This window comes from Tarenaya hassleriana, unplaced genomic scaffold (assembly GCF_000463585.1).
Source record: "Tarenaya hassleriana unplaced genomic scaffold, ASM46358v1 Cleome18, whole genome shotgun sequence".
Classification (NCBI taxonomy): Eukaryota; Viridiplantae; Streptophyta; class Magnoliopsida; order Brassicales; family Cleomaceae; genus Tarenaya; species Tarenaya hassleriana.
Window position 1 is genome coordinate 1,534,138 of NW_010965216.1, and position 15,589 is coordinate 1,549,726.

The 15,589-nt window shown below is 35.8% G+C and overlaps 4 protein-coding genes across 7 annotated transcripts in view; 3 read left to right on the forward strand and 1 right to left on the reverse strand.

Moving 5' to 3' along the window:
* The first annotated feature begins 2,988 nt into the window (after positions 1–2,988).
* On the forward strand, positions 2,989–3,897 carry LOC104810600 (RNA polymerase II C-terminal domain phosphatase-like 4). Its single transcript, XM_010536945.1, has one exon. The coding sequence runs from the start codon at positions 2,989–2,991 to the stop codon at positions 3,895–3,897; it is 909 nt and encodes a 302-aa protein (XP_010535247.1).
* Positions 3,898–5,618: 1,721 nt separating this feature from the next.
* Positions 5,619–6,131, forward strand: LOC104810601 (RNA polymerase II C-terminal domain phosphatase-like 4). Its single transcript, XM_010536946.1, has one exon. The coding sequence runs from the start codon at positions 5,619–5,621 to the stop codon at positions 6,129–6,131; it is 513 nt and encodes a 170-aa protein (XP_010535248.1).
* A 685-nt stretch (positions 6,132–6,816) lies between these two features.
* LOC104810459 (ethylene-responsive transcription factor 4-like) lies at positions 6,817–7,793 on the forward strand. The gene has a single exon (XM_010536772.2). The coding sequence runs from the start codon at positions 7,009–7,011 to the stop codon at positions 7,549–7,551; it is 543 nt and encodes a 180-aa protein (XP_010535074.1). The 5' UTR covers positions 6,817–7,008; the 3' UTR covers positions 7,552–7,793.
* Positions 7,794–12,065: 4,272 nt separating this feature from the next.
* Positions 12,066–15,589, reverse strand: part of LOC104810460 (serine/threonine-protein kinase sid1-like) — a 7,809-nt gene continuing 4,285 nt past the window's right edge. For all 4 annotated transcript variants that reach the window (XM_010536777.1, XM_010536776.1, XM_010536773.1 and 1 more), the window contains exons 12-21: positions 15,410–15,491; positions 15,080–15,208; positions 14,733–14,997; positions 14,238–14,327; positions 13,964–14,128; positions 13,697–13,827; positions 13,491–13,620; positions 13,150–13,274; positions 12,881–13,036; positions 12,066–12,370 (exon numbers count right to left, since the gene is read on the reverse strand). In XM_010536777.1, coding sequence (XP_010535079.1) covers positions 12,331–12,370; positions 12,881–13,036; positions 13,150–13,274; positions 13,491–13,620; positions 13,697–13,827; positions 13,964–14,128; positions 14,238–14,327; positions 14,733–14,997; positions 15,080–15,208; positions 15,410–15,491 — 1,313 coding nt within the window. In that variant the 3' untranslated portion in view covers positions 12,066–12,330. The remainder of the gene's footprint in view (positions 12,371–12,880; positions 13,037–13,149; positions 13,275–13,490; positions 13,621–13,696; positions 13,828–13,963; positions 14,129–14,237; positions 14,328–14,732; positions 14,998–15,079; positions 15,209–15,409; positions 15,492–15,589) is intronic.

Below are 15,589 nucleotides of genomic sequence, written 5' to 3' on the forward strand. Positions count from 1 at the left end.
GGCGTTTGTGATGATAATAAAAAGTATAAAAAAATAAAAAACTCCATTGAATTGATAATCAATCAAAGAACATGTACAATATTTAAATAGGAGAATTGACTAAAGACTAATAAAATAAAATAAATCTGTAAGTGTATACATAAGGGAAGTGTATACATAAGGGAAGATATAGGTGCCCAGAAAGAAAATGGATAAATTTTAGAGTTTGTATAATAACTTCCAACGGTTAGAATCTTCTGAGAATACTCTTGATTGATCTTGCAATATTTGTGATTGATCTTGGTCGAGATTCTCCCATATTTTGGAAATTAATGGAATAATCTATTTTTTTCTTCAATTGAAGGATGAGGTTAAAAGACAAACTGAACAAGAAAATTTAAAAGTTCACGACTGACACCTGACAACACCTTATACCCCGCAATAGAATGAGGTTATAGAAAGAAGAAACCAAACAATTGTCAAGATGTCCTTTGAGCAACAAAACGTACCATCTATCTATTGGATAGAAGTAGCGAAGACAATTTTGAACATATCACCAACCACGGTTGTGTTGGGGATGACTCCATGAGATATGGAATAGGAAAACCCCTAAGGTTCAACACTTATTAGTTTTCGGATGTGTCGCCTATGTGAAACTCGAAAACAGGAGTACAAGGATGGTTCGGATATGAACTAGGGTCAAAAGCGTGTCGACTCTTGGATCCAAAGAGAAACAAAATAACAGTGAGTCGGGATGTGGTATTACACGAGGAAGAGGAATGGGATTGGCAATATCAAGAGAAGAATGAAGAAACAAGGGGAATAGGACGAGTGGTTGTTAATTACAAAGAACAACTGATGGGTGAAGAACAAGAAACATAAGTGCATATCCAAACAAGCATTCAATCTGGTGTAATTACGAGCATGAGAATGTAGTTGCTCTAACACCTACGACGAAGGAAGACGGGGCAGAGGGACCAAGAGGGTACGGGTCCCTACAAGATATATACAATGCTACTCATGAACTCGAAATAGACACGGGTCTGCATTTGCTGGTTGTTGAAGAACTGACTACCTATGAAGAAGTTGCACGCAAGAACAGTTGGACAGTTGCGATGACAGAAGAACTTGATGCAATTAAGAGAAAGGAGATGTGGGACAAACTTTATGTCAAAAAATGTACCAAACCTTGTCTTTTTTTGAAGTGCCAACAAAACAAAACAACTAGTTCAATATAAAATATAAGATATAATTCATCATACGCCACACATCAAAACCCATAGTTGAGATTCGAGAGGGATGGTTCCATACGGATTTTTATGAACAAATTTCTCTGTTAATAGACTTACTTGCATAAGATTGCTCTTCTTCTGTGATACAGAAGAGCATCTAGGATTATAACAATTCAAGAGATAATAATAATAATAATAATAATAATAATAATAATAATAATAATAATAATAATAATAATAATAATAATAATAATAATAATAATAATAATAATAACAACTGAAAATTCTATAAAAATTTCCTAATTCATCAAAATGTGCCACACAAAATCCCAAATTAAAAATTTGACATAAATATATTCACAAATTCAAAAACTGCTTCAAAATTAATATCCATCATTAAACGACGTTAACTTGCCGTTTTCCTATCTGACGTGGCCTTTTTATTTGTGACACATCATGTGTAACAAATTAGCAAACCAAATTTATTTAAACCAATTTAATTAAAATTAGTTAATATAAACATAAAACATAATAAAAAACAAAAGTAAAATCGGGTTCATCTCGTTTGAATCCCTATAGAGAACATAAGGATCGAATTCAAGAGAAATCAGAGGAGTTGAATATTGAATGATGATGATGATGATGATGATGATGATGATGATGATGATGATTGGGAGAGATTTGCCCATATAACACCGTCGTGATCTGACTCTGACGAAGGCCAGGAGCAGAAAGGCCGAAAACAAGAACGATATGAACGAAGCCACATCGTCTGTTACCAAATTCATTCACGGCGCCTGCCTCGAAAGAATATATGGATAAGCCCGACGACGGCGGACAAACTGGAAACCCAATTCGTAGAGGCAAAGGATGATTTGAACTTTTGAACCTCTTCTCATGGAGGATCAAAACCACAATGACGGCGTTGGTGAGGGCGTGGAGAGCGAAGAAGACGACGATGAGGAGGAAGAGGAGATCAACGTGGCTTCAAACCCTAATTAGAATTTTTTAATTTTTAAGCTTTAATTATTTTTTGGGGAAATCGCCAAAAAAAAAAACATGTATTCTTGCCAAGTCAATGAAAAACCCTATAAGTGTATGTGAATATGACATTGTATATGTATCTATGTCTACAGCCGTCTCAAATTTTTGTGGAGCCTTTAATTACGTTATTAAAATTTTCAAATTTGTATAGAAAAAGTTAAAATTAAATTTAAAATTTGAATATTGAATATTAATATATGTTAAATAATATATAGATCCTTTTAATGCATTAATTTATTGTTGATTGTTGTTATATTTAGATATTGTTAAAGATTGGATAAATATATAACTAAATTTTTTTATTTTATTATCAATAAATTTTAAAATGAATCAATGGAATTATAGAATTTAGAATTCTATCATACAAAAAAATATTTTACGTAATTAAATTTTTAGTGTAAAAAAATATTTTCTTAACAAATTTTGGGTTTTTTGAAGTTTCCCTTAAATTGTAATCACAGGGATTTTATAACCAATAATAGATAGGTTCCTAAAGGGGCTAGGATAATGTAAAACGAGCATATATATATATATATATATATATATATTCCACTTGGACTTGGTTTCCGTCTTCCTCTATATATAATTTTTTTTCTTTTGTTGAAAAGAAAACCCTCTATATATAATTACTTCTCGATTAGGGTTTTGGGAATTTTCTCAATCCTCGAACAAGTTGAAAACAGGATTAATTAACAAAAGGGGAGTTCGTGTCTCAGTGGGAAATCAATCAATCATGTCCGGCTGTGATCATTGTACGGTTCTTCACGGCGTGTGTTGCCATTGTGGATCGTCCGTTGATGGACAGCAGATTTTCAAGCGATGTGGGCATTGGGTGGTTCGACACGGTCGCTGCTGCCGATGCGGATCTCCCCAACCCAACTGCCTACCATTCGATTACATCTCCCAAGGCTTGCACTTGAGTTACGAGTTCGTGGGATCGGCCAAACGCCTGGTGACGGAGAACTCTTTACGGAGGAAGAAAAAGCTCCACTTGGTTCTCGGCCTGCAGTGCATTCTCGTACACTGCCGTCATGTCTCGCGTCTTTCAAACGGAGAAAAGTATCTGCTAGAAGAAATTGAGTCGAGGGATGATCTGTGGGTCGTGGAAGCGCTCGACGTGCTGGTAAAGTTACGGCCTTTCGTCCGTGAATTCCTCCGGGAAGCAAACGAGATGTTCACAATGTATGTGTACACACATTTATCCCCCGAGTGGGCAGAAGCAGCGTTGAAGTTTCTGGATCCTCAGAATGTGTATTTCCGACATCGGGTCATTACTTGTCCAGACAATACTTACGATATGAAGACTCTCGATCTTGTCTTGGCCGAAGAACGTGGTGTAGTTATAATTGATAACAGATGCCGAGCGTGGTGGCCAGAACACAGGAGAAACTTGCGGCCGATCGCGAGTTACGGATATTTCGAACCGCGGAGGACGGTGGTAGACGTTGCGAAATCCATCAAGAGAAAGCTGTTTGGATGCGTAACTAATCAGAATATTCCGATCCATCGCGACGAGAGCGAAAAGGATGGAGCTTTGGCGAATGCTCTGGCGTTTCTCAAGACAGTTCATGAAAAGTTCTTCCGATATGTTCATCAAGATACCGTTTATCCAAGAGACGTTAGGGTTTTCTTGCATCCCTGATCTTGGAGACTTTTTTTTTTTGTTAACTGAGAGGTTCACCTGGGCCTTCGGTCCAACCAACATCTCCTCAGGTCCGGGAACAGCCTTTAGGGGCTCGATGACAAGGGCTCAGAGAGCAACATCCTCCCAACCGAGAAAACACCCCCTCCCTCTCTAATAGCTGGATTCGAACTGGTGACCGGAACCCCAAGAGTAACACCCTTTCAATCACTTGCCCACCATTGGGTTGGAGACTATTGTTTCCCTTGCCTTAGATGTATTTTTTGACCTTATCATCTTTAGCGTTAGATTTCCTCTCATAAGAATCCTGAAAATTATGAACCATTTGGACCTGAAGTGATCAATGAAACTCGCCAAGGTTCATGCAAATAATTAAACACAACGCTTATTTGGATATATACATAGCTTTCGGTGCGTGTTCGATTTGAAAATAGAACCACATTAGCGAAATATTACTTGTATCTTTAACAGATATAAAGAATATCATAGAAAATCGTCAGAGAAGATTTGAGAAGATTATAATAATCTTATCTAATATTTATGTTAGATATTATTTATATATTTTAGATATTCATATTGATTAAATAAGATATTTTATAATTTATCATCTAGGATTTCTCTCAAAAAAATCCTAAAAATTATGAACAATTTGAAAATTTTTATTTTAAAAGAAAAAATCAGCTATATTTGTAATAAAGACTCTAAATTTATGGATTATTTTTTAAGATATTATTATTATTATTATTATTATTATTATTATTATTATTATTATTATTATTATTATTATTATTATTATTATTATTATTATTATTATTATTATTATATCTTTAATACATAATAAAAGATTACAAAATTTATTTCTTATTATTAAATATTCTTATAAAAATTAATAATTTTTAAAAATTATTAATTAATTTTAATAATAATACTTTTTAAAATTAACTTGTATAAAATGAAGTGGGCTCGAAAAAGTTTGAGACGAGGGAAACATTATTTCTATATTTTTTTAGGAAAGAAACAAGTTTAATAAAAGTAAAAAACAAAGAGAACAAAGGAAAGAGATGAGTTTAAAATTTTTAATCGGTCCTTTCATTGATTCGGGGTGATTTTTTCTTTTTATTTATAAGTTTGAATTATAGATAAAAACAAGTGAATCGAACTCATCTCTTAAGATTCGATTATTAGAAACAATTACAAACAATAAATTGATCCCAAACCAAGCTATATATATATATATATATATATATATAGCTTTCGATACTTGTTCGATTTAAAACTAGAATCATGAGGGAAACATTACTTGTATCTTATAAAGATACGAATAATATCATAGAAAACCGTTAGAGAATATGTGAGAAGATTACATAATATTTAGATTAGATATTATTTCTATGTTTTAGATAGAAAGAATAACATAATTCGGCTCATGCAACTAGATTCTAAAACCCAAATAGTATCTTTCCCCTTTTCTTTCCAAAAAAAGAAAAACCCTAACCAAATCGAGATTGAGACTCGAGGGGTTTCGTGGGAAATCTCCAACTAGATTCCTGAGGGGACTAGGATTATGTCTAAATAGTATCCCACTTGGATTTGGGGGTATGTACGTATATATATATATATATATATATATATATATATATATATAAAATATTACTTCTCGGGTGATATCTCTTCCCGAGTTGTACGGATTTCTCTGTTCATATACTTCTTGGCGTAAAACAATGTCTGGTTCTTGCTGTGATCATGCAATCGGTCGATCTGGGTACTGTTGCCGGTGCGATTCGGAAGTGGATGACCATGCTGTGAGAGATTTCCATTACCTTGAAAAGGGTTTACACCTGAGCCACGGATTCGTAAATTCCCTGAAGCGTCGAAGATCGGGGATGGGTTACGGAGCGAAGAAGCTTCACTTGGCTCTTGATCTAAATCACACACTCGTCCACTGCTCTAGGGTTTATCGGCTTTCCCCCAAGGAGAGGTATCTGATTCGACAAGCGGATTCAAGGGACGATCTGTGTCGTTCCGGTGACTTGTTGATAAAGTTACGTCCTTTTGCTCGGGAGTTCCTGCGCGAAGCCAATGAGCTATTCATAATGCATATCTGCACGGATTCTGAACCCGAGCATGCTGAAATCATCGTGAAGTTCCTCGATCCACTGAAGATCTACTTCGGACAACGTGTGATCACTGGTAGAGACATGTTTTGGTTGATCGCTGTCCGCGTGTCTCGTTGACCACGTGGCATGTTTCGATCAGAGAAAAACGGGATTTGGGGATAAAATAAATGAAAAAAGGAAAATTTGGGAATGTGGGGCCCATATGTCTTGTTTCTGGGCGGAAGGGCGGCTTGGGAAAAAACAGTCAAACATCGCTGCCACGCGCGTGTGAATCTCACACGCCGCGGAAAGTGATAACGCGGCTCCTGAGCCCCACATCAACGCGATTCACCACGTTTAACGTTTTGGCCTTTTCTCCATTTTATTTTATTTTCCTTTTTGGCGTCATACTAAAACGCCGTTTCCCTCTCTGCTTTTTAGGCGCCGCTTGTAACGTATTTTACTTTATTTAGCTAAATTTTTTCGCTTGACTTATATACCAATATGTGGTGTCATACTTATCTTTAATCTTTAAACATTTAATTTGGAACAAAAATAATTGAACATAAATTGTATTAGTCCGAATATTTGATAAAATCGTGCACTATAAATAAATTATATCGATTTCGAAACGAGCAGAAACAATGAAAAGCTCCCTCATGACAGGACGTCTTATTTATTATTTAAAAAAAATAAAAGGAGGCGGTCGTATCATAATCGTATATGTACGTATGGTGTGTAGAGCAGCAATCAGTATAAGGAAGACCACGTTGGATAAGAACGGGAGAAGGGACACGTGGCGAGAGACAAGTGGGTGTCAGAAAGAAAACAGGAAAACCGCTTCGTGTGAGGGAAGCCGCTTAACTTGTTGCTTTGACTGTTCACAACAAAAGCCATCCCCCAAAAGGAGCGTCTCTTCACTATCTCTCCCTCCCTATATATACACACACCCCTTCCCACGTCCCTGCCCTTCATCATCATACATACATATATACACATACATACATATACAGAGATGGGGAAGATGGGTCCGAGACCCGACCCGGTTGGTCCGAGCCCGAATGCGAAGGAGATCCGTTACAGGGGCGTCAGGAAGCGTCCTTGGGGTCGGTACGCCGCCGAGATCCGGGACCCCGGGAAGAAGACACGTGTGTGGTTAGGCACCTTTGACACGGCCGAGGAGGCGGCGCGTGCCTACGACACGGCGGCGCGTGAGTTTCGTGGCGCCAAAGCCAAGACCAATTTCCCCTCCCTCCACCTCAACGACAAACCCATCGTCCGCAGCCCTAGCCAGAGCAGCACGCTCGACTGCGCGTCTCCTCCTTCGGCGTCGCCGGAGCTAGAGCTCAGCCGCGGTGGCGCGTGTTATCAGATCCCGATGGCGCGTCCGGTGTCTTTCTTGGAGCTGATGGGGATGGCCCGAGCTGGGGCGGCCGCGCACGGGGCCCAGAGCGAGTCGGACTCGTCGTCGGTCGTCGATTTCGAGGGAGGGTCGGAGAAGAGATCTCCACCGTTAGATCTAGATCTGAACTTGCCTCCTCCGGTGGAACACGCCTGAGCATTTTTTTTTAGATGGGAGAAATTAAATTTTCCGTTAAAAAATTAATATTACCGTTTATTAGAAAAATCAAGAGGGGGAACCATAATTTGAGCTGACGTGTACATATTCTTGTTTTACATAGTCGCCGGTATGAACTAATTCTGTGTTAGTTTTTTTGCAACTGTGAAACCTCCTTGGTTTCTCAGTTGTTGTTCTTTTCGTTTCCAATTATGAAAATAAAAGTAATAATTTTCGCTTTTGATATATAATAATTCAGAGGGGGGATATTTTTTTCTTCTGAAAATACAAATAAATAAATAAATAGGAAACCTATAAAATGTAATAAAAAAAAAAAGGGATGAATATGCGTAATGGCTGCAAGTGTCAAGCGGACACGCAGCCGGCGTGGTGGGATGGCTCTGCTTACGTCATCAAGTGGACCCCACTCTTTGGATGTACGGACCTCCCCTGAACAACTCCAAGCATTAGATATCTTTAATTATGCATATTTTCGGCTATGATTTCACCATTCCTTTCCTTGTATTAAAAAAAACATATTGTATGTTATGTTGGTATTCATAGCGGTTCGAATTCAATTTACAAAAAAGTTTCATTATATTTTGATGTGATATTTGTAAAATTTAATGTCTTTGAATTTTTAATATAAACATTTATTGTTCATAATAACCCTGATCTGTAATGTGTGACGTCCTCCATCTTATATTTTAATATTTCCCCTTAAATATTTCGATTTTTTAAAATGGTAGTTGTAATGAAATAATGAGAGGATAATTTGAGTGGTTGAGGAAACGTCGTCGTTTTGAAGGCGGCTTTAGGTGGAGAGAGAATGAGAGACTCTCTCTCTCTCTTCGTGTAGATCCAACGGCTAGATTCATCTGTGGATCCACGTGGACGGGCGATCCTCTTTCCCATACTTATTCCCTTCATTTCCATTTTTTATTTTTTATTTTCTTTAAAAAGAGAGAGGCGGCACCGACGGGAGACCAAATCAAAGATGTGGGGTCCACTCTCCGAGCTTTTAATATATACATCCCCTTATATCTGGTTTATATGCCTATATTATTATCACGAGATCGTTTTCCTCGTTAGTGATAATAAATATGTTGTTATCCTTTTTTTTTCCGGATTTTATAAGTATTTTTGTCCAACAAAAATTTGAAACCTATGGTATATTGTATACATTATGAATTTTAATACATTTTGGGGCAAAACATAAAAATATTTCAAACGATGGCTGCTTATGATTTTTGAAATATTTCATTAGCAATGGGATCTTATACCTATATATACCCTCATTCTTTTTATTAAACAAATTAATTTATTTACAAGTTTTAAATAAAAATTGTTAAATGACTCCATAATAAATTTAAATCTATCCCTAAAAAATTATAATAAGTATATCATTATTCATTACCCCCAATTATAAATTTTTCTGTATCTACCATTGTATATTTATATATAGTAAATGCAATAAGTATCGAAATTATTATTAGGAAAGAGGGAGAAATTGGGATACACTGTTCCAAATTTCAATTAAAAAAATGAACCTTGTGGGTTGCTATTTGTGCTAACCGGTTTGAGATCCGGTTCGGAATGCGAAATGTCAACTCAAACCGATATACGCGTGAAGAAATTTAAACGTAAAGCGTGCGGAAGATGTAAATTCCGTGTTGACGAGGTTTATGTCGGGGGGATTCTGTGTTGTCGTCACGTGCATTGCATCTCCACCGTACGATGAAGTTCATCTGATGCTTTCTCTTTCTATTTATTTTCCTTCATTATTATTTTTATTTATGATTATTAATAATTAAATTTTCAATAAGTGGTCCATTTTGCCCCCTATCTCTTACTCTTTCGCTCCCTGTCCCTAAGCCCCCCGTTGACTCGGCACCACTCTATTGGCTCCCCAAAATAAGATCTCTTTTAAATGAACAATTAATTACTATTATTATATAAGATTATTCCGCCATGATACTCAATATTAAATTCCGTGAGATTATTTTTTTTTCCATATTACAAAAATTTTCAATGATTAAATTTGACTTTCTTTTTCAACCTTAAAAAGTTTTAAAGGGAGACAAAAAAGCCATGATTTTTTTCATGGATTCATGGGGAAATTATCATAAAAGTGCGAGACATTTTATGGCTAATTTTTAAGTAATATTGTACAATGTAATTAATCTATCACGAATAAAAAACAAACGGGGTCAAGAGAGTGAGCAGGTTGACACGATGCACATTGCACACACATGGGAAATATTTATTATTATATAATAAAAATACAGAAAAAGATTACACAAAAAAAAATACAGAAAAAGGTTAGGGGTTGGGGTTATCCAATTGTATCAAAATAATAAACATTATATCTTAATTTAAAAAAATAAAAAAAAAAATTGTGATGAGAATAATTCATAAAAATCATAGAAAATAGTAACCAATGACTCACACGTGTAAATCAACATAAGCTGTGGTGGTCGTAAGGGCGAGACCCACACGCTCAATATGTTTTCTTAAAAAAACAGATATTAGGTATCAAAATGAATTCAATTCGCTCGAGTTAACGTCTTTAAATTAAAAAAGAGAGAAATCGATATTTTTAACGTCCATTTCAAAATAATTAATATGACAAATTAGCTCATCATATGGAGTTTTGGCCACCCAGTATAACGAACTAGTCCCTGAAGTGATATATATATATATTGATTATATTTTATGAAAAAATAATATTTAATTTAATTTTTTATTGGTTATGTGTATAATTTATTTTACATATTTGAGTTTTATATTTAATTTTCATCTTAAAATATTATTTATTTGTTTTTTATAAAATAAATAAATAATATTTTTTTCTTTGGGAACTTGTTTAATTCGTAAAACAGACAATTCGAATCGAAGCGAAGCGAGACGAGATTTTTTTACCTCCTTTGAAAACAAATATGGCGAGTCTAACTCAAAATGATCCAATTTATTTTGATTCGATTCGAACCAAATAACTCGTTTGTATGATATCGCTAATGGTATATTATATAAAATCAATAAAATATAATTATATCTTAAATAAATTTGATTAACATATAATATAATGATTTTTATATTATTTGATTATAGTATTGTATAAAAACAATTTAAATTTTAATGATACATAATTTTAATTTAATTGAATAGAATGTGAGATAACTTTATAATATTTTAAAAAAATAATATAAAAATCGATTAAAATCATAGTGATTCTATTCTAAAGAGCATTTATACAAAAAAAAAATACTTAACTAAAAAGTTCTGGGTTCAGAATTGTTAACGTTGGATTTAATTTTATTTAACACAAACAGTTAAAACAAAAAAAAAAAAGCTGAAAATTTCAATATTCGTTCCCTCAATAAAAAACCATATATCAATTTCACGAAATATTACCTAAAGTCGATCATGATTCATGACTCAACAAGTAAGAAGTGAGTCAAAACTCTTTATCAATTCGTATTTGAATCCCTATTTGAAAAGAAATATTCATCTATATTTTTTCCGTCTTCAGAGAGATTTAGTGAGTCGAAAGCTTGATAAAATTTTAGATTATAAAAAAAATCGCAAAATACCAAAGTATGATTCTCGTGTTCAGATAAAATATAGGGCAAAATCGTCACTTTTCAAAAAATAGGGTTCCTATGTAAATTACTGAAAATTCAGGGAAACTGGGGAAGTTTTAACGTGCTAGTCAAACTAAAGAAAGCATTGCAATATCATGTACCAATGATAAATGAACACGTGGGAGCTTAACGTTGGACAGGTGTCACTGCGGCATGTAGGAAAGCGAGGAGACAGAATGTGTTGCGTCGGCTCTGAAAATAATTATTCCTTTTCGTGGGTGGGTCCCATTAGCATTGAGCCACGTGGTTGATTTCTTTGAACTCGCCGATCCATAATATGATGGTACCACCTGTTTATATATGCGCATATACACACACGCATGTATATAAGATATATACGTACGTGTGTGTCTTACGTACGTAAATAAAAAGATGGACAGAATCATAGTCGCATTATCAGATTAAAGCAGGAATTTGCACGCGCGTATGTATATATGCATGACTGTATGTATTGGAGGTCCTGCAAACCGCCGTTAGATTGCGGGTGGGGTCAGGTGACGTGTCCGCTTTTGACCATTTCAATGACGCCGCCGCCATCTTTTTTTCTTCCCTTTTCTTTTTATAGATAAATAAATTAATTATTTTAAATTACGCCGAAAACCTACGAATTTATCGTAAAGATTCTTGTTGCTGTTGTTCTCTTGGATACTAACAATGGAGTCATGTACTTTTTTCATAGTATTATTACAATAATTTATCTATATCCATATATATATGTATACATATATGCTGGATGGATCATGCATATATATCATGAGCTTGAATATGAATATATAACCAAAAAAAAAAAAGTCCAATGAAGTCTTTTGTGTCTCTGTAAAGTATCATTTTGTGTCGAATGATAACGTTGAAGAAGAAATCGAATCATAGTGGACGTAAAATTAATAAATAAATATAAATGAAACGTCAGAAAGATTACAATTTTGTCACCAAACCCCGCCGTACAACTAAGAACAAGCTTCCCACTTGTAAAACCCGGGAAATGTTTTGAGAACGAAGAAAAGAAATGCAAAATGAGGACACATCAATACAAATTTCTCTAACAAGTTTTATATGCACATAAATACCACAAAATTCAATGCATAAAAATGGAGACAGTACGAATCCACAAAGGGCGCGGAGCATTTGTTCTGTCTCAAATTGGATTAAGATCACGAGAAGATTGACCTTGCCATCTGCACACACAACAGAATCTGATAAGTGTTCCACATCAGAGAAAGAGATAGATTTGGGACCAATATATAAGGAGGGTCAAGCCTCCACTCTTAAACTATCCAAACTATATCAATTGGTATCAAACTCTATCCATTTGCTACCCAAATGCTATATATCTTAACCACGTAAAGATTATTAATAATAACGGAAAATCCCACATAAATATACGAATTTTAACATTCTCAGACAGAAAAATACACAAACTTTTTCCGACTTTTAGTTAAAGTCATGAATGAATTCTGCAAGAACTCTAAAAGAAATGCACGAAATTATACGGGGATTCCCCAAAAACGACATGCCAAACAAGAAACGACGTCAAATGCGTGAGAAGTTTTTGTAGGAGTCCTTGCAAAATCCTCGTGATTTTAGCTAGAGATGGGACAAGTTCCTGTATTTATTTTTTAAAGTTTGTTTCTTCATCTAGGAGTTGGTAAGAGATTCATATATATTTTGTATGATAATTTTCAAACCTGGAGAGTAAGAATCTTGCGAGGGGGCTAAGGTTGGCGTTGGAATTGAGCTCTTTGTTAGGTTGCTTTCTTTTGTTCTCTGCATCAGAGGGTGTAGATTTAGCGAAAACACGAGCTGCCATCTCCTGCAATTCTTTCATTGAAGCTTCCTTCGAACTGCAACGTAGGTTCGTTCGGGGATTCATCAGATCAAATATCCGACCATTACACCAACCACATTGCGTCTGTATGCATATATATGGCATATTTGTTCATTAAAGTTACAGTACCTTCCCAAATGTTCAATCACCTTGGCAACAAAAGCTTCACAAGAACCAGGTTTTTCACGTTCCATGTTCACAAGGGATCTCGAAACTTCACGTCCAATGGTCCCTTTTGAATCACCGCCAAGAACCTACACCATAAACCCGATAAACGAATGCATTGTACAATTAATGGGCCCTTCACAAGTTAATAACATTTCGACGCAAAATTATTGTGCTTAACCTTCGAACATTCCTAACCTATTAATCCTTGTGTAGAAAAGAAGGGCAGAGATGGCGAGATATATCCCAACTAACTGTAATTGAGGATAGCAAATATTATATATAGCTATCATATAGCAGTGCACCTCTTTTAGGGAAGGCATGAGCACAATTGACAAGGATGCAGACAATGACGCCAGTTTTGAGTCATCTTCATCATCACTCAGTTGTGATCTTGGTAGTTGTTTCTGTGCTTCAAAGTGATCATGGGAATTTCTGCAAGGTTGCAGCCTCCTGTTAAGAATAACGTTACAAAATTCTGCAACGAGCAGAAGCTAGGATCTAGACGCACCTCGAATAATCTGAGCCTTCTGTCATTTGTTCCCTTCTTCGATTAGCCTTCCCGTCGTTGCTAATCTTACCAATTCCAGATCTTTCTCTGGCATTTCCCCTTCTGAAACCCGCTTCAATCGCTGCCTTTGCCTAGATGAACATTTAATTTATTGTTAAAAGAAATCTGATGATTAATCCATGACTCACCATATACATTGAGCCTTCACATATCCTTAGCTGAAAATAATCCAACAGCTAAAATCAAATTAAATGTTTCTCAAATAACCTCTGCAAGATTTGCTGAACTGTCTTCCGAAGCACTTGAACTTCTCTCTTGAATTCCTAGTCTTGATTTTGGGGTCCGGGGTGATCCAAAGTCATCATGTCGTCCGCGAACAACAACAGTTCCACTTGTAGAAGCATCATCAAAAGATGCATACCTGCTGCTAGACTACAAACGGAAATGGAATCAGACATGCTGGTTGTTGGCACAGCAAGACAATGGTTTAAAACACATACTGTGTAGTTAAAACGGAAAAAGGAAGGAAAAAACCATATACCGAGCTCTGATCACGAAGAATAGAAGATGACTGAGAACTTCTAGGAGATCTTATGACAACAGTTCCAGAGCCGCCGAGTGATGAATCATCCTAAAAATTCAGAAATCACGATGATATCACAGGTTTGAAGGGCATAAAGTTAACATCAACTATCTCTTGAGCACTGAAGGAGTCATCTTGAGGGAGTTTGAGGATATGAAAAACAATGATAACTTTATTCCTATAGGTAAGTAAATATTGATAAAGTTTACCATCTTATAAGAAAAAAGTAAATATTGATAACAGAAGGTAGAAAATGTGAAAGGTTCTGAGATGTGGTAATCCTTCAAGAGAACTTAATCAAACCCAGAAATGGTTGCCTGAACTCAAAACAGAATAGATCATGATAAATTTGTCGAGTTAGGAAGATAATTCCAGTCGACCAGACAGACAACAAAGAAAAGGTGCAAGTAAACAGAGACTGTATCAGGGCACATGTTGGGCAAAGGATCTTACTTCCTCATGGAAGTCATCCTGATTGTCATTCTGATAAGAGTTTCTTTTAAGAACTCCTTCAGATGCTTCAGGAACCGTACTACCAGAAGCAGATGACCATTGGCTACCACTAGTCCATGATGTTCTTTGCGAGGTCTGGTTAGAGGGAACTTCTTGGCGCCTTTCCCTCGCATGAGGAGGTTTCAGAGCCCGAACTGTTCCAATGCCCTGAGATCCATCAACACTAAAGTCCCACCCGGCGTTTTTCACAGTTTTTACCTGATTACTGTATATACAAGTATTTGAGAATTTGATAATTAAAAAAAAAGCAGGTTAGAACCCATGTGTAGATCATATATTCCACCCACCTATCTCCAGCATTTCCTTGGCCTTTCTCATCTCTAGGCACTTTAACAGTATCAGATTGCTCAGCCAGAGCTTTTGGACCATTCTTTGGAGTCTCTCCATCCTCCTTTATTTGGTATTTTGGCCGTTCTCTATAAAGAAGAAAAAAAAGGGAAATTGACAGAATAACTGTCGAGCTCATTCTGGATTTTCTTTTGGCATAAAGCAAACAAGAAAGACAAGCTCAAAGACCAACTACACATTAAACCACATACCTATGAAACATAACAATCAAATAAGTGGAGGTGCAAAACTAGAACCACAAACCAAAGATGGAGAAAGAAGCGTCACACCTTATTCTCTCAAGAAGTCTGGGACTTTTCCTAGCATTCCTAATAAATCTATGTTTGAGCAATTCTTTGGCGCTTTGTCTCTGAAAGTATAAGGAAGAAATGCAAAGAGATCTTATCAAACCACAGCTGGCAATAAAAGATACAAGAAGTGAGGGTTGTATTACAACTACCTCAGCAGGA